Here is a 25,135-nt window from a genome sequence, read left to right on the forward strand (position 1 = left end):
TCCTTGTCAAAATTCACAGTATAAAAGGTGAAGCAAATTCCATTCTCTCTTAACACAGGCATCCTACTGAAATACTGGTGGATGTATTACACCACAGCTTCCTGCTACATCGAAGCAACTACAGGCTCACAAGTCCACAATGCAAGGGAAATCCAAAGGGTAGACACACCCACGCGTGTCTTGTGTAAATGCGAATGTATCTGTATAAAAACTCCAGGACAAGTCACGAGAGGAGAGCAAAAATGCTGCACAAACTGGGCTCTGATTTGTTGACTTTTCCTAGTAAGAAGAGCCACTTCTAGATTATTGACATCCCGCACTATGAGTGAGAATTCCCTAAGTGAGAATGCAAGGGGCAGAAGGATAATAATGATGAGGGGCAAATGCAGTTAAAGAAAAACCCCTTCAGTAAGCCTTATGTTTGTGCCTGGTCAGCCTTCCAGTTCCATGATACAGGTTTAAAAAAAATTGGGGTTGGGGAAAGGGAATGCCAAATAAAGAAAAGAAAACCTGTAAAAAAAAACACTTTGGTACAATGAAAAGTATGGCATACTGTCGGTCACAATATATAAAAATGATAATCAAAAAAAAGGATCCACTGTATTGAGGAGAATCCTAAGTAAACATCAAAAAGCCCAACTCCAAGTTGTAAGTGATAGAATTTCTGATAAAATAACTCTGACAAGTTTGAGGTCATGGTGCTCCAAGGTAGTTTCCTTGTAGTTTTGCTGGTATATTTCAGGTGGCCTTTCTCAGACTGAAATAGACGTCGCCTGGGGAAGACACAAACGTTATGTCATCAGTCAGTTGGGATATTCCGCAAGATCCGCTAAGCAATTGCCAGCATGACCCTGTAAATGTTGCATCGACATATATACACCAACATATGCACATGTTCGACACAAGCACATGCATGGACACACCCACCCTCCTACTCTGAGCGACTTGGACATTTAGTAAACAGGGAGTACGAGGTCCAGAATACAAACACTTAAGAGAGATATGGCTCTAATTCTAACCAAAAAAAGTAGTAATGTACCAAACACTCTTACTTTCTTTTGTGCACAGAACATTTTGTGCAATACAGAATGAGCCGTAAGTTTAAAACGTCATGTCTGACTGAAGGCAGCCTCCAGCGTTGGCATCAAACCATCTAAGGATACTTTGGTTTCTGACATCTAGAGTAAAACACCTGTTCAAAAATGGCAGGTGCAGCTATGATCGTACGTGTGCTTACCTGGAAGTCAGTCCCACAGTGAGCACTAATCTACATATAACTAATTCCCACATCACATATCTGCATAATGCGGCATTACAAGGGGGTGTAGATTTCGAAATTAAAATTACTTTTGGCTTCATCCTAAAACCTCTGTAATTTATCTGAATTTTGTAACAGGGGTGAGCATCTACTGTGGGAAGGGGCAACTCATACAATGTTGAGGATCACTTTATTACCATTAATAGTTAATGCAGGCTACACATTGCTTGCAGCCCACATTAACTATTAATGGTAATAAAATGCAGGCTGCATGCAGCATATTTAAATGATATATAACATAGGCCACAGGGGATCCTTTAGCGCAATTTCCAGCTTGCCCTGGCAGCCGTGGCAACGCCACTGGGGACTTGGGGATAGACCTCGTAGATATGAACCCCTCATGTATTCAGTGGAATATTTCACTTGGCCATTTTGTAGCTGGTGGGTCAGCATATGTAACAGGGATGGCAGAGACTACAGGCTGGTGTAAAAACCGCAAGTATGTATTGCACTCTCAGGCTGTACGAGCTGTGCAGGCCAAGTCTGCTTTTAAAGGGCTATGTAAGCCTACGCATTGTGCCATAAAATAGGTTTCCAAAGATTTACACTCTGCAACTGAGACTTCAAAGTGGTAGAGGGAAATGGATTTTTCAGGCATGAAAAGTCACGACATCATCTGTCTCTCTCTTGAGGAAAAGTGCAATATAAATGAAATAAATAAAGTCCGAGACCCAGGCTTCTTTCTTGTATGTACAAAATGGTCAAGCCATTACACCACAGCTGATCTTTTTTCCCCCATCAAACTTGGGATAGAAGTCCACACGACTGGCCCCTGGCCCACCGACGGCCCATCTGTGCTCTGCACAGCTTTTGCTATAACAGATTCGCAATATTGTGATACTGAGAGGAGGTGTCAAAAATGCACCGGCTTTCCTGGTAAAACTCTTATAAATAAATAGTCCCCATTTACAATGGCAGCAAAAAACTACTGAACTTCAGAATGCACCACGGCACGCACATAAAAAAAGAACATTACCTTGATATACATATATATAATGATATATATAGCTGGCCTTGCTATTCTGCAATCTCTGTCTCCTGATGGACCACCACCTTTGTCACAGACATGTCTGGGTGTTGCTCCTTTGCTTCTTTGATGGCCTGAACCAGAACCTGAAGATTGATGTCATAAACAAACTTATCTGAATTGTTTTCAGGGGAACCTGTAGTCTTTATATCAATTGCATTTCTATCCTACTCATCCTTCATGGAGCCCATGGCAGCTTCTCCATTTTATCATCATAACCCTGTGAGGTAGGTGAATCTGACAGAGACTAATCAACCCAATATTACTTTGCAAGACTCATAGAATCATAGAATAGAATAATAGAGTTGGAAGGGACCACCAGGGTCATCAAGTCCAACCCCCTGCACAATGCAGGAAATTCACAACTACCTCCCCCCCACACACACACCCCTAATGACCAGAAGATGGCCAAGATGCCATCCCTCTCATCATCTGCCTAAGGTCATAGAATCAGCATTGCTGACAGATGACCATGACTGAGTAGAGATCTAAGTTCATGTTCTTCCTACACACCAGCATGTACTTCCCACATAACAATGCCAATAGCTTAAGTGTTCTAGATAAACGGGAGTATTATTCTGTATAGCTTCTTCAGTCAATGATATATTACCACCCCAAAAATGACGCAGATACTATTGCAAAATTCATAAAATTCTCAAAATGAAACAAATGGAAACCTTTTCTAACTGCCTTCACTTTCTTTCTGACAAGGTGTTTCTCCTGTCATGACGGGGGGAAAACACATTTCTGAATCAAACGGGTGACAACTTTCATGGCTTTAAAATGAGTTCCAAATCTGGCTTACTGCAGAAGAACTCCAAATTGTTTCAGAGACTCAAAGGACACACAATACATCTTAATTGATCCTCCATCTGCTCCAGTGATGAAGATGCCTGAAACAGTTTGCAAACATTCAAAACAGACACTAAAGCAAAAATTTCTTACCTGATCATGATCAATGTCTGCATCCCCTGTGATGACAATTCTTTTCTCAATTCGTGTTTCTGAAATTCCACCTTTCACGGTCTGTTATGAGAAAGTGAACATTAAAATGAAGCTTACAACTGCAAAGACACAAGGTCAAGACCCTTGAAAGACAACCAGTCTTTCAAAGGTGGGGGGCATTAAATATGTTGCTAGAGCATAATAAGAAGAGAGCAAGAGGTCTCCTTGGGCAGCCCAGTTCCCCTATTTCTATTGCTGTTGACAGTTTTGAATGATCTGGCTACTGTACTTAACAGAAACAAAAAGTCAAAAGTACAAAATCATGTACAGAAACACAAGTCCTTGTCCTTCGGTCTGACTTCTTTATGAGGATGAATGCTCACATCTACAGAAAAGGCAGGTTGGAACTGGTTCTAAGAAGCAAGCATGGGAAAAGAAAACACTGGAAACAGTCCTTGCTGTGGTTTTATTTTCTACCAAAACTGACACTAGCAGACATTTATGTATTTATTTAAGAGATTTTTATTCCAGTTTCTGACAAATCTCTTAAATGTATTTTAATTTAATCTTTTACAGATGAATGTACTCCTCATATGCCAAGAGATTTGTAGCTAATCCTCTTTATCCAAAATAAGACATAGGCAGAGATATATAAGCAGTAGGTAACTTATTTTACCTGACATGAAAAGAAATGGTTAACTGCACTAATGTACTGCTCCTATTTTTGCAGACTCAGGACCAAGGGAGGGAGTCGGGCAGGGGAGGAATTAACATGCCACACACAACCGGTTGGGGAAAAGTAGGCCACAGCTTTAATGAACACAACCGCAGGAGCGTTGACGCAGCATGGGGACGGATCCAGCATCAGATGACCCGCCTACAGCCCGATAAACCCATTCCAGCCCACCTGCTAGGGGGGGAAAACGTGGAGTTGCAAATCCCTGCAATCCCACCTGGTGGTGAGAGCCAGTCAAAAGCCCCCACCTGGCATGCTCCCCTAGACCCCATAAGGGAGACCCCAAAACAGGGAAGGCAGGCTCGCAGGTACAGCCTCCACCAATGGATCTGTCCCACTGCCCAAACCACCATCCCAGCTGTGACACAAACATAGAAATAATGAAATATAAAACGTAGAGCTGGTAGGGACCTAGAAGGTAATCTAGCCCCTTGAGAGCTCTTATCTGGTCCGTGGGCCAGCCGAGGTAGCCACCCTCCCAGTCCCAATCTGGTCTGGCAAGGCATGGCCTGGTCTGACCAAGTGACATTTATGTCATACCAGGCCCTCGTAACAAATGAGTTTGACACCCCTGGTCCAGAGATTCCTTAGTCAGGAATAGCCTTCTAAATGTCTCAGGAATTGAAGGTTACAGAAAGTAAGACCACTGCAAAAATTTACCATCCAGTCCACATTTTCTTATTATATATTGAATTACTGGTCTCGAAACAAGAGTCACATTTCATAATATAATTCTGAAGGTTATTAATTTTACCTTGGCTGCAATCCTATGTGTTGTTACCTTGCTTAAACTATGCTAATGATAGTGGGATATTTAAACAGCCTATATGCGTCTTTTACACACACCACAGAAAAACGAAGAAAAATACACAGGGGAAACCCTATTTTTATAGGATTATGTGAAAAATGAGACGGGGAATACAGGGTGGACATCCAGCCCAAGGACCCCCAAAATTAGATAAACAGTTTGCTACGGAAGTAAAAGTATAACTTTCCCGAAGAAGGCAGATGGCAAAAACTAAGTCAGAAAAAACAGACATAAGATTGTGACAGGAACTTGAGAGAGAAAGAGAGGACTTTATTCATATTCATGCATTATATGTTTTCCGACAGTCAGATCCTATGCAAGAACTGTGTTCATTTGGATATTCCTGATACGTCTCTTCACATACCTATGAGCAAATCCCAAATTCAAACTGTTATCATCAGTCACCAAGACACAGATCCCAAAGCTCTTGCAAAAACCACAAAGAGTTTAGGGGAATAACAGATTCATTAAATTAAGTCGGATTGTTGCCACCTTTCATCTTGGCTCCCAAATCCCAAGAATCTGAAGGCAGTAAGAGGCCAAAATCTGTAGTGACTCACAGATGATTTCACATATTAAAGTTATCAAGTAATAACTGTAATTATTGTACCACAGGCAAAATTTGACCTAAGGGGAAATGTTGTCAAGGTGTCCGGTTACTAAACCAATGTTCAAGTTGACCCACAAGGACACAAGGATAGCTGAAATCCCTGGATTGAGGCTCTTTGCGGAAGAAAAAAGCGAATCAGTGGGTTTAAGCAAAGACAATGGACCCCTTCCCTCACACACTTTAAGCAGCAAAACTGAAGACTATGCTGTTATGAAGAATGACAATTCCCATTTCAGCCCCCATATCAAGCCTGCATAGTGGTGGGATTCTATGAGCTATTATAATATATGAAAGCATTTGTCACAATGTTCAACGTAATTGCATGGAGATCATCTCACACAATTGAGTGAACCCCATTTTAAAGCCATCTTGTGAAGCACTGCCATACAGGAACAGTTCTCAACAGTTTCTGCGTCAGGATCATAATGTTCGAAATGGAACTTCACGGTGGATGTTTAAGCTCTGGAGTAACTTGGTACAGAAGATGCATTCTGTTCCACATTGCATACAGATTGGTTGTAGCCTGACTCCAGGTTGCACACTGATTTTTAGAATACCTTTAGAAAGGATTAACCACACACACACACACACACACACACACACAATAAACTAAACACAAGCATGCAGACACCATTGCTTTGGGGAGTCATGCTGAAGAGAACCTACTATACTTGAGTATGTACAAGAAATTCACATCTAAGGTAACAGGTAGGTACCTGTTTTTTAAAGTTTTAATGACACAGGAGAGTTTCTGTGAATGATCTACCATATTGGAAAACATCTCTGCTGACAGCAAAACCTTACTTGCCAATATTTTGGGTGTTAGTTCAATCTGAACCCCCTCCCCAATCAACTCCAGCGTCCTATCTAGAAAAAAGGCAAATAAGCCCTCTAAATATCAAACTCATTAAGGGCCAATGGAGGCCAGCACAGTCCCGTTAATAGGGCTGCCCAGACACAGTCAGCAGCAGCAGGACACAATTCATCCCTTGACACAGCAGATAGTTTTATTAGCGAGGTCACACTTTTGTTAGCAATGTCTTTTACCTTTGTGATCTGGGTAGTGGTAGTGCTGGTGGTGGTCTCTGAAGTGATGGTCTGAGCAGTTAGCAGAATTCCAGGGTCTAAATCCCCACTGCCATCATCAGTCTATGGCAGAGATACACAACAGGTATAAATCAAATCCTTGCTCACCTATGGCGAGTAGGCTGTTCAGCAAAGGAGGCCATACTGATAAGGTGTGATAAGCTACAGAATGCTGCTAATCTGCATTTATTGTTTTTTTTTTAAAAAGGCTCACTGGTCAGGAAAAGGCTCACACATTTATGGTCTAAAGTGCAGGGCTACCCAGCCCCAGATTCCCTCCTAACATAAGAATAATGGACAGACTTCACACATTATAAATACAGATTGGTTAGTATTATAAATGGAACTTTGAGAGCCAGGGTGGTGCAGTGGCGATGTCAGACTATGATCTGGGAGATCCAGGTTCGAATCTCCAGTTTACCATGAAAAGTTGCTGGGTGACCTTGGACCAGTCACATATTCTCAGCCTAATCTACCCCAGAGGGTGGTTGTGAGGATAAAAAGGAGAAGGAAAGAACACTGAAAGCCACTTTGGATCCCCATTGGGGAGAAGAGAGGGGTATAATTGAAATAAAATAAAATTTATTTGGACAACTTGACCAGAGGCAACCGTGCCAATATATCCAAACTCCATATTCCTAAATTCAGGATTTCTACTTTTTTTTTTCTCAGCAGCTGGTTTTCAGATCTAGAGTTAGCTTAGTAACAGGTCAATTTTATACTTATTATAGTTTTATACTTATTACAGTTTCCTGATATCCATGTAGGATATCGGGAAACATATTTTCAATCAGAAGAACGTTTTTTTGGGGAAAACTAAAAAGAAGTGCAGTGGGATCTTAAAGACTAATTTCAGCATAAGCTTTCAAGAGTCATGGCCTACTTCATCAGATGTATGGAATGTACATCCACAGGAGATAAAGTTACAAGCAACAGAAAGGTGGCAGTGGGGCCAAGTTAGCAACAAAAGTGTTTTGGAGGCATGCTTTTGAAAACAACCACCATCCTGTTTTGCTGAATATCAGCATAATTTTGAATGTAAAGTACAGGAACAGGATACACAATGGCCATTTAGGGAACAAGCCCAAACAACTTCTGTACGGTCCAAATGGGATCCTAGGCTCAGGCTGTACAAATGCATAGGAAAGACCATGTGACAGTCACATTTTCAGACTAATCTCTGCAACTAGGAAGGCTAGAGAACTAGAATGTGCACAGATAGCACAGTGCAGCATTTCAATCTTATTTTGGCACAAAGAAACCCAACACTCAGCAAAATGCTCTAAAGCTCTTATGACTTCATGCTCCCAATGGTTCAAAGGGCTTAAGCATCACTCAATGAGTGATGCCACTGTACAGAGACACAAAATCACAAAGACATACCTAAGCATACCTTAACCCAGCACTTGGGCTTAACAAGCACTAAACTGGAATACTTTGCTCCATCAGAATGAGATCAAGACATGTTTAATAATAAGTTTTGCTAGGCTGTGAACAGATATTACACTTCCTCTGGACAATAGCGGCTGTAGCCTAATCCCCGTTCAGACAGTCAACCATAATGAAGAAGAAGGAAAAGATCTGCTACCAGAGGGGGAGAAGGGTTGGTCCTTAAAAAAAAGATTCCTGAGGGGAAGGGCTGCACCGGTGACTTGAGGCAGCGCAGCTGTGCTACCTCCAAAGGAGGTTTCGTTCCCCCCCCCCCCCATTGAGGAAACCTTCCCCTTCCCTCAAAAACCTGTGCAACCGCTCCATAGGGTTGCACGGGGATATGCCACCTAAAAAAGGGGCATATCTCAAGAAAAGGGAAAGGGGGTGTTCCTGGGCTGAAAGGCCTTAGGAGGCTGCCTAAAGGCAGCTCCTCCCCGGGCCTTGTGTGGGAATGCCCCCGGGAGGACAGCGCATGGAAACGCAACTCTCCGGACGTCTGCACGAGCCTGTGCCGGCATCCCTGTGTGGCTCTGCTGGGAGGATGGCATCCTGGCCCCCGCCCTGCCAGCATCTGTGCCACTCTGGGCAGCGTAAGTGGCGTGGACACTGGTGCAGGGGTCCAGAACCCCAGCGCAGCCCCTTCCTGTTCTCCTAAGGACTTTCGTCCTTTAGGCTCAGGAGTGGGGTGCAAAAAAACAAGAAGCTGTAGTGCTGGAGAAAGGAAATGCATTCAGTTTCATCAAAACAGACTGAACTATAATTAGCACTGTGCATGTCCTTTAAGTGTCATGGCTTACCACTTCATATTGATACATAAATGCCAGCTTCCCCCAAAACTTTTTTAACACACATCTGTTATCACAGCTTGCCTTGAACTGTCTGCTCATGTACCAGTTTGTTATGAGATAAATGGATGACTTATTGTCTTGAGAAAATAAAAAACTAAAAAGAGGGTATGAAGATCTCTGTGACATGCCAAACGTGATACCTACAGAGTAGCCACTAGGTGGAAGCAGCTTCCATGTAAGTCAAAGTATTTCAAAGCTTCCCAAACACTTAAAATGTTATAATCGCTTCTGAGGTATAAAAATCAACATTTGTGGGTTCCCAGTCTGACTAACAGGTTATTTCCCAGTTGTTCTCGAGCCTCCATAAGCTCAACTATTGGAACTTTACAGAAAACTGGCCAGCTGGGCTTTACTGAAGGGCGCTTACAAAGACTGGGGCAGTAATTGGGTATCTAACAGTATCCTGTTCAAGTTAACTTCTACAAAACCTCTCTCTCAGCCTGTAAATTTCTAAGCAAGGGGTCACCAAGCCACACCCTGGGATTTTTGGCATGTGACTCTACTTTAAATATATACATAAATTGACCACTATACATAAAAACATTTAAATATACATTGCTGTAGACATGGATGCTTTAATATGCTCTCTGTATCAGCCTACGCATAACTTTGGACATGAGCCAGTTAAAAAATTCGTACACCTCCTTCCAGTAGTTCCCCACCCCCAATAATCCATGTGTTATTGATACTGGAGGCATTTATAATCCATAGTCTCTACTTAAAGGTACTTGAAACACTGCCCAATTTTTAAAAAACTAACCATACTGTCCGAGAACACTAACAATAAAAATGCTGCTACATTAAAACTGAAACTGGCTCAAAATAGATGGCTTTAAAAGTGGATTATACAAATTCAGAGGACAGCTCTACCAAAAGCTATTCGCTACAAAGGCTGAATGGAACTGCTACCTTTAGAAGTAATGTGCCGCCTAATACTAGTTACGGGGTGAGGGGGGACCATGAGCTGAGAACTATTACCTTCTTGCCCTGCTTGTGTGCTTTTCAGAAGCACCGTGGGGAAACAGGATCACAGCATGGTGTAGTGGTTAAAGTGTCAAACTAGGATCCAGGTTCAAACCCCAGACTGCCATGAAAACTTGACGGATGACCTTGGACACCTGATTTATCTCATGGGATGGTTGTGAGGAGGAAATGGAGGAGAGGAGAACAGTGTGCCCACTTTGGGTGTCCACTGGGGAGAAAGGCATGGTTTAACTGAAATAAATAATTACAAGGCAGACCTTTGGTCTGAGCCAACATGGCTGCTACGGTTTCTTTTAAAGGCATTTCTCTGTGAACATATTGTTCACCCATTGACCGAAAAGCAACAAAGAAATGAGGTATATCTCCCAAGAAAGCGCATCACACAGAGTGCTACCACTAAGAAAGCCTTGCCAACTTCAACTAAGTCAAGGACAGAATGCAGAGCAGGATATCTCCTACTGATCTCAGGAACAAGGAGGAACACAAGACAGCAAATTCTCCCTAAGGATTGCAAGCTTTAAAAGATCAGAAATTGGGACTGGACATCAATTATTTGAAGCGGACATTGTTCAGTTGTCAATCTATATCCCATCCTTCCACATCATGTTTGGAGAGGCTCACAATGCAGAGTTAAAAGCCTTATTAGTGTAACAAACAATTCAACAGAACAGCCCATTAAACTCTTTTGACAGGTCCCAGCAGACAAGTCAGAAACATTCAAATATAAAATTGGAAAAGCCCTGTGAAATAAGGAAGTTTTGCATGTATTCCTAAAAAATGCTAAGCCCACAAACCGTATGCCACAGTAATCCATTACAGAGGCTGGAGAAGCATGGATCAGCAAGTTCCAAGTGACCTTGGAAAACCTAAATGGGATCAGAACAGGGGCAATGTGACAAGGATATGTGGAAGCTTTCCCCAGTCACCTCCAAGCCATTTTCATCCATCTTCAAACGCCTCCCGAAAAGTGCTATTTTTCCTCACAGGAGAAAAACAGGCAGGCCTTCATACGAGCAAGTATGCTCAGCTTTTTTGGAGGCCTTTTAGACTCGGGAAAAAATGACCCAGGGAAAAAATTAGGCATACTCCCCCCCAGTGTTGCTTCCAATTCCAGTTGCCCACAGCTGTTCTGAAGTTTGTTTTTTTAAGTTTATAATGCAGGAGAATTACTTCATGGACTTCTTATAACTCTCACCTGGCTTGGCTCTAAGAAATAAGAGTGAAGCAGAGAGTAACGGCTAAAGACAAACTTACTTTACTTTTGATACGTAACAGGGAGCAGATGAGACACTATGTGCCTCTACTGAGGCTCCAAAAGCAAGGCCCTTTATTAAGTGCGCAGTGTTACTCTGGAGTTGAAGAAACATGTCTAGGAACCGTGCGCCAGTCTAAAGGTCTGAGTTTAAATTTTCAGAGAACACTTTAATCTCTCCTCTTTAATGTGCATCAGAAAATCCAAACAAACGGCACTACTGCAGCACCATCATATTCAAAACTTCCTACCTGAGCAGCTTCATAAGTTATAGTCTTGGTCTCTGTGTGAACAATAGGAACGTCTTTAGTTGGAATTTCACTTTTCACAGCACTTGACACGTCAGATATAGTAACAGTCTGAGTCTTCACAAGGGGCGGCTACAAAATAGGATTTTACAAACAAAATACAATTAGTATCTTTATATACTATTACTCTCACTGAGACATTCTGATACTGATCTGTCAAAAGCACAATGGGCTCACTTGCTAAATCTCAATGTTAATCTCAGTTGCACTCAAATCACACGTCAAAAGTGGTTAACGGTTCCAACTGTTAAGGTAAAAGCTGGGCGACAAAATGCAAATGTTAATGGATTTTTCTCTCACTTCCTGGCCAGACGTAACCATTTCTGCAAACTAAGGCTCAGAAAATTGATTCAGGGTTAAAGAATAAGCGAAACAAAAAATGTGGGATATGAACGTCTGTTGACTGGAGGAGCTCAACTCAGCCTACGTGCCAATGTATTAATTTGCTCAGAAGACAAACAGATTTAAGTTACGCAGGAGGGAAAATACTTAAGTGAGTGCAAAGAGAAGACCTATGCTGTGAAAAATGTGAAACCCATTAGGCTTTTCTTAAATCAGTCTCAGATTATCATTTATAACACATATCTCAAGAGTAACAGAAAAAAGATCAGTTGTGCCACCACCTGATAATTAGCCAAAAAGATAATATAATATTAGCAAGGACACCACAAGGTTTCACCCATTCAGTCAAGTCCCGTTCACCTTTTCAAAATCTAAGAACATCTTGATTATTAGTATCTTAATAGATGGAATTAACGGTCAGAACACTGAAGCAGGCAAGATATTCATCGTGATTGGACAGAGATTGTGTGGGTGTGAGAAGATTCCCACATTCGATGACTACTGACCAGACGAATAAGACCTGAGACTCTGGTTACTTTTTTTGGTCTGCATTTTCTGCAGTTTATTCACAATACAGAGCAGGCGCATAAGACGTAGCTGATAATTTTAGTTTCCCCTATCTTTGAAATACATGACAATGCTTCAGTCAAGAGAATGCATTTTTTTTAACAAACCATTTCAGTATAAGGGTGAAGAAGAGGGGACTCATTTTGTACAGACGGTACGAGATTAAGCATCTGATTAGCATGAGGGATCAGTTCAGGCCATCTAAAACATAAGCCTTCTTCATGGATTTGTGGCATATGCTTGCTGCAGTGTTTGGGGATTGACTCCAGAAAATGATACAGAGGAAACTATAAAGAGAGATGTTCTCAGTGGACATTTACTACCTGGAAACAGCGAATGAGGGCAGGAAATTCATTATCAATATTTAAGCTGTGACAGTTTTCATTTAGTTTTCTAAGCGGTTCTCTTGAATTTTGTTTCTTTTCCACATCACATGCCTCCTCTTGCTCATGGGTCTGCAGTGGAGGTGAAGTAGGGATTACAGAGATCTCCACCTCTGTCTGCTTTTCCACATCTGAATAGAATCCCTTTTCACTCCTTATATCTTCCTCAATCTCAGGAAGAGCAGCAGCAGCACCCTCCTCCTCCTCGCTGCTTATAGAAGCAGTAGGGTCAAATTCATGAGTTTGTGCAGGCTCCTGGGTAGCTGACATTTGGCTCTCACTAAAGCCTACTGAGTGCTTTGAGACCTCCCGTTCAAAGTCAGAGGCAATATTTTCCCCCTCTGCCACTGCATCCGCATCCTCTTTGAAGGGAAAGTCACTCATGCTCTAAAAAGGAAATATGTAAAAAGAAGGGGGGGGGGGAAGGCCAGAAAGAATTAGGAACAAGGTGTATTGGATCTGGAAATGAAAAAAAAACAACCAAAAAACTAAACACCAGGTCTCTGGTCTTCAAACATTTTCAGACTATCAGCAGCTAGACACACTGCGATTGCTAACTCTGCATAATGTGAGAGAAGGTCTCTTGCAGCCAAAGTAAAACAGTTGGTATCAAGTTCTTCCTTTGTTGGAATGGCCATCCCAGGTCCAAGTGCCATTAAAATGAGCATCCTCTCTACTGTAGTAACTTATAGCATTTCACTGGAAATTATCCCTTCTGACAGATGAGGAACTGGGTGGGGAGTTCTGATGGACCCCCCTCAACCACGCTCCAGCCACTTTTTCTGTGCCAGAAGGGAAACAATGCCAGGACTGAGGCCATCTGGTCTTGAATATATTCCTCTGGGATCACCACGAGTATCAGTAGCACAGAAAGCATGGCAGCAGCATATGCCAGGCTGGTATTCACTCTGCATCTATATTTTATCAGTTGCTGAATCTGACTGCCATTTTTTCTAAAATGAAATATGAAAGGTTTGTCCTTCCCTTGCTATGAATGGTGACTACTTTAAAAAGATATTTTTTCAGGGGAAAAAATCAATTTTTTTTTGCTATTGGAAAAATTAGTATTTCCATCCAAAAGCTATATTGTACGGTACATCACCTGAAAAAGGATACTGCAGAGCTTGAAAAGGTGCAGAAAAGAGCAATCAAAATTTTCAGGGGGCTACAGAAGATCCCAAGGACTGGTTAAAACAGTTAGAGCTGTTCAGCTTTGAAAAAAGGCAAGTAAGGGGAGACATGATAGAGGACTATAAAATTATGCATGGTGTGGAGAGAGTGGTAGGGCTGAAAACTCTAGGCTGGGAAATTCCTGGAAATTTGAGGGCAGAGCTTGGGGAGGAAGGGGTTTGGGGAAGGCTCTCAGTGGAGTATGATGTCATAGAACCTACCCTCCAAAGCAGCCATTTCCTCTAGGGGACCTTATCGCTTTTGTCTGGGGATCAGTTGCATTTATAGGAGCTTTTCAGGCCCCATCCAGAGTTTGGCAACCCTAGAGACTGGAGAGATGTTTTCTCCCTCTCCCATAGTACTAGAACCCTGGATCATCCAGTAAAGTTTAAGGGTGGCAGATTCAGTACAGACAAAAGGAAGTACTTCTTCACACAGTGCATAGTTAAATTGTGGAACTTGCCGCCATCTTGGAGGGTTTTGTAAGAGGAGTGGGCAAATTCATGGAGGACAGGGCTATCAATGGCTGCTACATCATGATGGATATCTACTCCGCCAGTTACCAGCGGCACTATGCATTTTTGTATCAGTTGCTGGGGAGCACAGGCAGAAGGATGCTGTTGCAGTCATGCTGCTTGTGGGCTTTCTAGAGGCAGCTGGTTGGCCACTGTGTGAACAAAATGCTGGACTTGATGGGCCTTTGGTCTGATCCAGCATGGCTTTTCTGTTACCTAAAGATTTGCTCTCTTGAAATAATTCCAGGGGCAGGGGACAATTTTCCGATGGTTAAAGTCATTCCCATTCTTGTGAACAAAACTATGAGTCATTTTGGCTGTTGAAGCTTCTAGAGCAGAAGAACAGGCATGGCTTTAAAGAAGACAGAACCCCTTTTTCCCAACAGACATGAGCAAGCAGATTTGATACCAAGAGAATCTCAAATGAACAGACACCACATTTTTAAAAAATATGCTGTAGCCACAGGAGGTGTGAAGCACACATCACACCAGATGCCAATTCATTTTCCACCATTAACTATTGACAAGGGCATTGTTTGTCTGAACTTTGGGTGTCATATATGACTACAGGAATGCTATAGTTTGTGTAAAAACCTTTGTAACACCAACTCTTTTTCTTTACAGTAAAGTCAGTAACAGAACAAAAAATGGTGCATAACAAAAAGATATCCAGTCTTCCTAAAAGAAAGCAAGTGTGTCCATAGCACCTGAGATACTGTGGAAGACTGTGCCTAGCCAGAGGATTTAACCAAGGCTGGTGCTATTCTGTCTTCCATCGTGCGCCTGTCAGAAAGTTCTCAACTAGGTCTTCGTACATCTCTGCGAGCCCGCTAGTCAGAACTTGAAGGAAAGCAATAGTGATAGAAGAAAAGATAAGAGTTAAAACATGCACAAGACCAGATGTGCATAAAATTAGCCATTGTCCAACTGCCCACTGGATTTTTAGTGTGTTTTTTTATGGCGCTGGATTGAGGTATGTACCCACAAGCCACTTTTTTCCAGAGGGAGGACTACAATTTTAAAGGGGGACATTTTTCTACACTTAATTTTCTACACTGACGTACAGGAGTTGTAGGTGAAGGCAATCAATGGCATTTGCAATTACAAGATCACCATGGCTAATAGCTAAAACATTATTCTAGTATTTTGCTATATTCAATAAAGGGAAGGAAAACCAGGGACTTCCGCTAACTGAGCTGGTCCCAGCACTCGTCTCTTGGGGAAGCTCCCAAGGGAATCCAAGAAACGCTTTGAATTGAGTGTTTTTTAACACACCAACCCGGTTCTAAATAGTGGACCAGGGTACAGAAATTCCTCTGCAGCCTGAAGAAAGCGGTGTGACTCCCATACTCTCCGAGGGAGCTTTTTTAAGTCCCCCGGAGGTGTGGATGGTGTCCCGCTAGGCATTGAGGGGAGATTGCATCGCCGCAAGCATCTCTTTGGCATTAAGCTTGGACCTCCATTACCCATAACCATCTTATGAACTATTTTAAAGAAGAAAAACCTCACCCTCCAAAATCTAAGTGAGTAACAAGAATTCTTTTGATCTTACCGGGAGTAGAAGTTTTAACTGGCTGGCAAAAATAATTGGGAACTCCGTATTCTCCCCCCCCCCATCGCATACATACTTTCCCACCAAGATAAGACATTAGATAAAGTGGCAAGAACGCTATCAAGTTGATCTGTGGGTAGACTAAACAAGTGAACTATTTGATTGACGAGGCAACTACCAATCAGGCTCCGTGATGTTTGAGGGGAAAGGAGAAATAAAACCCTCCTACCCCTTGGTCGCGTTACCTTTTCCGGGCAGGGAAGGTCCTCCAGCCACGTTTTCAAGATTTATTTTGAAGTACCGGAAGACCTCTAGGAAATAGTACTACTGCATTGCAAAACGGCCGTCGACAACGGGGAGACAGGAAGGACCGAGGTACTGCAGGACCGGAAGTGAATCCCCTGGTGTACCAATTGAAAGGTTTGCTACTAAAAACTACAGAAAGGGGACGACACAAGGTCCGCGGTTCCATCGTTTCCGGCTGACTTCTTACTTCCTGTATGCTTGCCGACCTAGAGAGTTCTGAAAACTCGATGGTACTTCAAATTTTAAAAGTGTTTTTTTAAGCTGTTTTTGAGGTTTTAAGCTTAAATACCTTGGCGATTGAGCTTACCATAAGTTCTTAAACTACCCACACTTTGGAAGATTTGGAGGATTTGTGTTTAAATATTTCAGCGATTTTGCTCAGCATAAGACCTTAAACTACCCACACTCTGGAAACAACATTTCTCAAGACCTGCCAAAACTGTTTAAATTCAAAGATTCTTGCATGAAGTAAATATGGAAAAGAAAATCCAAGATGTGCTTGCTATACAAAGTGAGACAACTGCAAAACAACATGAACAGTTGTCAAAACAACAAGAGCAGATTTCAAAACAACAAGAGCAGATTTCAAAACAACAAGAGCAGATGTCAAAACAGATGGAACAAATGACTACCATTCAAAATCAATCATTCAAAAAATGAATATGGCAACAGAAGACCTTAAAAATGTCCCTCTAGCTGACAAGAAAGATGAAGAACAGAAGAGTTTTGCAGAGGAAATGGAGATTTACAACAAACAAATTACAATAACCCAGCTGGCAACAATAGATCTGGAAGTGAGTGACTTAGATCTCTGTCTCTTCAACCTGCTGGACGACTTTTTCAATACCTGCTTGGAGGACTTAATGAGGAGTGAAATTGGAGTTGTCAGGATCCTTCTCTTTGAATTTGAGATGGAAGATAATGCAACGTGGATATACTATGAAGACCATCCATCTGTGGAAGAGAAGATACCACTAACCTCCAAGGGTGTTCTTCGATGCTTATTATTAATAGAGAAAATAAGGAAGTGTTGGAAATTCCGAGCTAAGGGACTAATTTAAAAGAATTCAGATTCTCTTGTGGAAAGGATTAAAAGGAATTGGTTAAAAGGATTGGCTTTAATGGAAGAAGCATATATGTTAACTTACTACAATCATAATATGTTTTAAATGAGTTTAGGGAGAAATGAAGGACACAGAATAATTAATTTTAATGGAAATGGAGGGAGGTGTAGGGGAAATAAATATACCATTGATTATATATAAATTCTTAATAATGGTTCTTTTTATCTTTTATTGTTTTTGTCAAATGTTAAACTATGTAATTAATATTTCTGGAAAAATTTAATTCTTAATGGGACCATTTAAAAGATATTCTTTGATCTAATCCCTTATCTACACTTTTTATCAATTTTATATTAGTTAGTGATTTAATAATGTTAGATAGGATAAGAATATATTTATTAAAATAGTATTGGAATTAGTTCCGTTAGCAAAAGATTATACAATTTATTTTTAGATGGAAGAGGGAGAGGGGGAAGTCAATTTGTGATTAATTTAGTAATATTATTTGACTTTTTAGTATTATTAGCATTCTTTAACATTGGATAAGTGTATTATATGTTGTCATTTTAAATCAAGAAAATAAAAAAAAATTTAAAAAGGGAAGGAAAACCAGTAAGAACCATGTATTTCCTCTAAGGCAAGAAACGGAGAAAAGGAAACGTAGTTCTGCCTCTTATAAGGCCAGACCACATGCTCATTAGTACCTGCAAATTCACATATCCAGTCCAAGCCCCAGCCAAATGTTTGGTGTATTTTTTTCTCGTGTGCAGCTATTATTCATTGCAAACAGAAGAACTACTTAGTTTGCCCTTCTGTACACACTTGGGAGGAAGCGCTACTGAACTCAGCAAGATTTACTTCTGAGTGACACGTAAGATCTAGTTGTTAGTGTCTTTCAACAGGTATACATAAAGCCTGCACTTATCGAGAGCAGGGCAGAAAATAATTTTGTAAGTTACCCGTTTTACATGGGAAACCTTGGTGACTCAGGATTCTGATCTTAGCAGTTTGATACCACTCAGTTCTCTAGTTGTTGAGACACATATCTCTGCTTGCAGTGTAACAGTTAAAGCAAGCTCCTGTTCCAGATAAAACAGATTTATTCCTAAGACCTTCTTATAACCCTTACTACACCATGCAAGACATTTGTTGCTGCTAGAAAAATGGGCTGTTCTCAAAGTAGTTTCAACCACATATTAAATATGCAGATGATCCCGCCCTCCACTTCACCCCCTTCCAAGCACATTGTGTGGCTTTCCTGTGCTGCCTAGTAGTGGTTTTCCCCAGTTCAGCTGTACCAATGACTGTGCCAATAGCTCTTAAGGGCAAGACTGGCTCTCAGAGGGCAAGGTGTTTCCTTGTTCCAGAACTGAGAACTTTGTGCTTGGTCTCTGTTCCAAGTTACTACCAAAATATGCAAGCTCTCTCAAGGAACATGCTAGGGAAACTTTTTGCTAGTTGACTGACTGGTATTTAAAACCAGCCAGAAAGTGACATGCAAGTTTGTACTGGAAACTTTGAACAAACTGAGCTCAATATAATGGGCAGAAACTCAGATGCATTAGAAGGAACTGGCCAAATGCCTTGAGCTCAGGAAATATTTTGCAAACACATACAACTTTGACTGGGAACGACTGTAGAAATACTCGTGATGTTTACAACATGAAAGGTTTCAATAAAAGAATATCTGCAAATGGTCAGCCACATGCAAATCCACAGAATGGAAAAAGCCTGGTAAGATCAGTTGGTGGAAAGCATTTATTCTTGATAACTGATTCCATGAGCCTAGAGTCAGCTTCATTGAAAAGAGAGCCACTCCAACAAATACAAAATTAGATATTATATTCTGGATAGCAAGACTCTTAAACATGGGTGGACAGCTACATTAGGCACCCAGCTGCTCGGGAGCTGATCTGTACACCCTGCAAGGGAACATTGCTGTGGCCCTTAGGAAGGCTTGGATGTTTTGCTTTCAAGAGCGTAATTTAGGGCAGTTAAGAGGCTAGCCACACTGGTTTGGGTAAACAAGCTTCTCTAATACATCCAAAAGGTACCATACAGAACCATTAGGTTCCTGGGGCCCAGATATAATCCACAAACCAACCAGCTGGTCATCTCTTTCTTATACCAAAACATCTGTATTATTTATTGAACAATACTGATGCATGAACTTACAATATACAATATCTGATCTTACCAAGCTTCCAACAACAAAAATGTGCAAAGATGTTGGTATATTTTCTAAAAACCAAAATGGATGGATTTAGGTGCTGAAGATTCCACTTCCGCTACTTAGACAGCCTCTACAGCATGAGGCCATTGGTTTGCAACAAACATTGGGATAGAATACCAGGGCTGTTTCGGTACAGCCACACAGATACTGCTTCAAAAGAAAATGAGCCAAGATGCAGTGTTCTCTAACTAGCTTTGCATGCTGCCATCTGTAGGCAGCTGAATGCCAGCAGTGATCATTCATGGCCATGGACTCCTTGGGCACAGTTCTGATGTGCACATGGAGATACTCTTGTTTGTAAGAGCGTACTATCACTGCTACTGCTATTGGCAGCCGCATGCAAAAAATTGCACAGTGCTGCCCTTGACATCACAGTGCATGAAGAAGGCCATCCTTGATGGGTATTTGGATCAGACCTGCATTTGTGTTATCAAGTAGCACTAGAATTTTTTTAATGCAGGGGATAAACTAATAGGTAGGATCAATTCCTGCAATATTTGCACTTTCCTTATTATTAGGCTACAATAAAATAATCTAGAAGATGTGCTGTGCCCAACACATAATTTTTAGTTATGTAGATGAGAGAATGCCTAAAATAAGCGGAGCTCCTCAGAAATAAATGATTAGCTAATAAAAGCCTCACAGTCAAATATTCCAATTTGTAAAATCTCCATGGCTAAAAAAAATTAATTTAGAAATCCTAACCAGCTGATGGTATAAATATCTCATGGGATATAATATTAATATTAGGTTATCCCCAGTATTGTGCAGAAGCAGACATACTAAAAAAGTGACTTAAAACTGTAAAATCAGCAACTGAGGAGTTAATTTTATAAAACGCTACACTCACCAGTGAAAATTCCAGAGACCAACTGATGAACAACCTCCAATCTCAATATGGCAGCTAGAGTACTTGAGCTAGAAGTATTATCAAGCAGAAAACAGAGACCCCCAATTTAATGCAATTTTTCATTCTCTCATTTTTTAACAGAAAAAGGGTAAGTTCTTTATATCAAGAGCTACCATTAATTTATAACATGCAATTTGTGGATCTGCATGGTCTGGATAGATTTTTTATTGACTACAACCGGAGGTAGGTTAATCTCTCTGAGGATCAGGCAACCAACAAAAATGGCTAATTTTACAAATAGTGAACTGAGTTTTAGCTAGTCAGTTGCACTGATTGGTCACCTTCATTCAAAGAGATGGTAACTCGCAGTGCAATCCTAACCTGAACAATACCCTTCTAAACCCATTGAATCTAGTGGACTTCGATGGGTATAACTCTGTTAAGGATTGCACTCAATCACAGCATCCAAGTACCTGGCCAGTGTGTCCTGGGCGGAATCTGGTTGGCTGTCCATTAACAGGTAAAGCTGATTGTCATCAGCATATTGATGGTGACCCAGCCAAAAACTCCGGACAATCTGGGCAAAGGGGTGCACATTGATATTAAATAACATGGGAGAGAGGATCATATCCTGCGGCACCCCGCACACCAGAGGGTGCCGCTGTGAGACCTCCTCCCAAAATGCCACCCTTGGTCCCCGACCCTGCAGGAAGAAACGCAGCCATTGACAGGCCGTGCCCCGAATTCCAGAGTTGGCAAGGCCTTTATGAAAATAAATCACTGATTGAGCACTGCCTTGAAGATACCACCTGTGCACCAAGCTGGGCCAGCAAGAGCACACAGAATGGCTCAATAGCTTCCCCAGAGCTGTGGAATTTGCTTTTTCTTAGACACACACTAAACTACAAAGAAATTTTCAGAAACACTGAAAGGTCTTTTTACATATGCCATGATTTTTGCTGCCTAAAGTCTTAAACGTGTATATTAAAAAAAAAAGTCTGACTACATCTCTTTTATAAATTTTAAATTGGCTGTTCTAATATAGGCTTTTATTGCACAAGGGAGAATCCAGGAAGACTTGCAAGGGACAGGACATCCCATTTCTCCCCTCCCCGCACCACCTGCTTCAACTTCCCCTATGCCACTCCTGCCTCTCCTTTTCCCCACCCTCATTACCACTACCATTGTGGGGGCTCTCTTCTGCCCCCACAATTAATGCAGTTGGCCTCCCCTGTTCATTTATTTCTGCTTGCTGCTGCCAATGTTTGCATGCCATTTTGGGTTGCTAGGGCTTTCTTTGACTCATCAGAGATGTCACTATTAACCTGGGGAGAGGGTAAGCCTCAAATTAGGGGCATTTCTTTCAGAATTTTCTGCAACCTTTTTTTTTTTTTTTGCCGTCAAGTCAAATGTTTTCAAGGCAAGAGACATTCAGAGGTGGTTTGCCATTGCCTGCCTCTGCATCACACCCCTGGTATTCCTTGATGGCTTCCCTTCCAAATACTTGCCAGGACTGACCCCGCTTTGCTTTCAAGATCTGATGAAATCAGGCTAGCCTGGACTATCCAGGTCAGGGCACGGAGGGCCTTTAATTATTAGACAGATAACTGCCCACACCAACTGCTTGGGATGGGAATGTAGTATTCACACTCACACACAAATGCAAAAAAACACACACAAAATTGGAGTTATATAAACATGTATAGGCTTCATCAAGCCTGCAATCATAATTTCCTCTTGAAATGTTCAACTGCTGAGAACTACCAGAATGATCCTTCATTTCCTTCTACACATTTCAAACACAGTGCAGCCCCTATTTATTTCTTTTTTGATCAGCACTAAGATGAAAACAGCTAGCTAAAAATGGGTGATTCTTCCCCCCTTCCCCACTTTAACGCAAAACACACAGGGGCAGAACAGCAAGATTTCATTAAGATACTCCTTTGATAACTGGTTTTTCATCTTTCTATTGATAGCCATCTTCAGTATCTGGTTTCACACCAGTGGTTATGTCCAAAAATGACAATATTTGTAATTATTATATTTCCATAATCAGTCTCTTTGTTGTCTCCTTCCATTCCTTTTAAATAAGACCAGTGCACGGTAGAGGGTAGAAAATGCAACTTGGACCTTATTTTTTTTTAACACACTATTCCTGTTAATGAAAAAATAACAAACAAGCTTAAGTTTGAAGGATTATATCCTCTCATACTATCAAGTATGCCAGTTAAGATCGGCCTCTCAAGCCCCGCTCTCTATGTCCCCACCTTCAGATGTGAGGAGGGTTGCAACTAGAGACAGGGCATTTTCTGTGGTAGCACCTTGCCTCTGGAACACACTTCCCCTTTGAGGCCTGTCTGACACCTACTTTACTTTCTTTTGGATGCCAAGCCAAAACACAGTCTTTTTACCCAGGCTTTTCATTAGGGGTTTTTACCTTCTGAGTTTTTTAATCGTCTGCTTCTGTTTTATGGATGGTTTTTGTGCAGTTTATTTATGTGAACCGGCTTGTTTTTAACGTCTTGTTTTTAACTGCAAGCTGTCTTGAGCGGGACTCTCAAGAGGAGGCACAGAAAGACTCTAAAGTAGGTGATGAGCAATGAGGTCAAGTAAGTGTTAAAAGAAATTTTTACTTTTCTGCATTTCTCCCCAGATTACGCGACCCTCATTTCTCCCTACTTCTCTGCAGGCTACTCCTAGGTATCATGAGATATTTACCCTTCCTGTTCCATTGGGTTGTGCCCCTCTGATCTATCCTGTTGCCCCTATCAGATGTTTTGCATTCTCTCTTTAAGAAAGAATCAGCTTGTGCTAGTGACCACATGTATTTTTTTTCTGCCTTACAAGTCTCATTTCCCAAGACAGAGCGCAGCTATTCTACACCACACCAGATTATTATAGGATGAGTCTAATTCTTTTTTTATTTTATTGGGTTTCTACTTGCCCTTTCCTGGCACAAGCTAGGCTCAGGGCGGCTAACAACAACAATACCCCAATTTGTACATTATATATCTATATCTATCTAACATATAGTATGTGTTTGTTTTAATGTACAAGTTGAGGGCATATTCCTTCCCCAGTACAGTTACATGACAAACTATTCTACAACTTCATACTGTTGATAATTAAAAAAAATACATATACACAATTCCCTACGCAGTCAGTTCCCCTGGTGACATTTTCTTCAAGACAGTGCATGCCACCTCAATCATATTGTTTACAGGTTCATCTAAAAATATTCATAAAATATTAATCAGTGGAATTCTCAACATTATTTCTCTTCTAGTAGCTTGCCCAGAATGTCAAACCATCACTACAGTCACAACATACCCCTTCTTTTTGGAACTAGTTAGCTAAATATTGCATCGTTGCTCTGAAATAATACATGAAATTTTCAATATATGCTACTTGGACAAGTCCCCCACCCCCACCATCTAGGTCAGCACAGTACATCAGTGACCAGGCAAAGCATGGACTTTATAGTTCTGTTTTAAAATTATATAAAGAATGTTAATATCAGATAGCTACCCAGAAGGTTACATTTGGGTGATGCAAAAATCACATGACAAACACAGTAAGTAGTCAGACGTCGTCAGGATTACAATCTGAACATATTCTACATTACAACGTTCAAAGAAACTCAACTGCAACACTAGAAAAAAACAAGTGGAAAAAAACCCAGGATTCACACATCATGACTAACATGTTCATGTCACTTCCATACACATAAAACAGTTACAAGTGAAACACAACAGAGCAAGAATGGCACAGAAAAGAGATACAACAACATAAAAGAACAGAAAGGACTGAAGTTGGGATAAGAGAGCAATTTCAGTTTATAATTATTAAGCATTGCTTCTACTAAGATTAATCCCATGGTTAACCCCCATCCCAAGAGAAGCCAGATATTACCATCTTTTTCACCCACAGGAGATTAATACAGATAAGAAAAATAAACACAGATTAATACTGGTGTAATATTGTATACACAAGGCAAACAGACACAGATTAAAACCATCCAATACTGGGTTGGGAATGCAAATCCCACTTTACTTCCTGTCTAGGCTGTTCCTATTATCCTTCTTCATCCTCATGGTCATATTGATAAGCAGGTCATAATTTCAAACACTGCCTTCAGGATGAATATAGGAAATATCTTTAGGATTGATCTTCAATTTGTTCTAAGGGAATTTTAATTCTCCAGACTGTACCACACGTATAAAAACAAATTTGTCTGAATTATTCTGTACAGCCACAGCCATAAAACTCCATTTAATTACAGCTGGCAGTTATACACTTATTCTTCTTTCTTAGAACAGGCAGTGCTATATATCAATTTCGCAGTGAACACTAAGACGTTTTGCAATAGATCTGGACCTTTTTCAATTCCCAAAAAGACTGCATTATGTCAGGCTAAAAGACTTGGGGGGGGGGGCGAAATCACCAGGCTGTTGGGTTTACCCTTAGAAAGACTAATTATAAAAACCAAAATAATTACTGACTACGTGCAGAGATTTTAGAAAGCGCCTGAGCAGCTACATGCTCAACACAGTTTTATTTTGCTTAGGGATTGCGCAACTCCAGACTTTTGTTGCAGTGAAGCTTTCCTTGTAGTCCACTGTGCCTCTCCAAGTATCCCAAACTAGTTGCTGAGCGGTAAGACTGTATACTTTTTTAAAAGAAGAGTTTCAAGAGGTTCCCTAGAAGACTTGAACTAGAGAAGACGAAAATTAACACGCAAGTATTTGTATTCCAATACAAAGCTTTAGCCAGGAGTTGAAGAACTTTAGTTTTTAGTTA

The 25,135-nt window shown here is 41.0% G+C and overlaps 1 protein-coding gene across 1 annotated transcript in view; it reads right to left on the reverse strand.

The window, feature by feature from the left end:
* Positions 1-502: 502 nt before the first annotated feature.
* EPB41 (erythrocyte membrane protein band 4.1) overlaps positions 503-25,135 on the reverse strand; it is a 117,412-nt gene continuing 92,779 nt past the window's right edge. The window contains exons 19-23 of the mRNA XM_056845755.1: positions 11,297-11,425; positions 6,492-6,593; positions 3,291-3,371; positions 2,295-2,431; positions 503-773 (exon numbers count right to left, since the gene is read on the reverse strand). Coding sequence (XP_056701733.1) covers positions 2,336-2,431; positions 3,291-3,371; positions 6,492-6,593; positions 11,297-11,425 — 408 coding nt within the window. The 3' untranslated portion in view covers positions 503-773; positions 2,295-2,335. The remainder of the gene's footprint in view (positions 774-2,294; positions 2,432-3,290; positions 3,372-6,491; positions 6,594-11,296; positions 11,426-25,135) is intronic.

The sequence above is a fragment of the Euleptes europaea genome, chromosome 3 (genome assembly GCF_029931775.1).
Source record: "Euleptes europaea isolate rEulEur1 chromosome 3, rEulEur1.hap1, whole genome shotgun sequence".
Lineage (NCBI taxonomy): Eukaryota > Metazoa > Chordata > Lepidosauria > Squamata > Sphaerodactylidae > Euleptes > Euleptes europaea.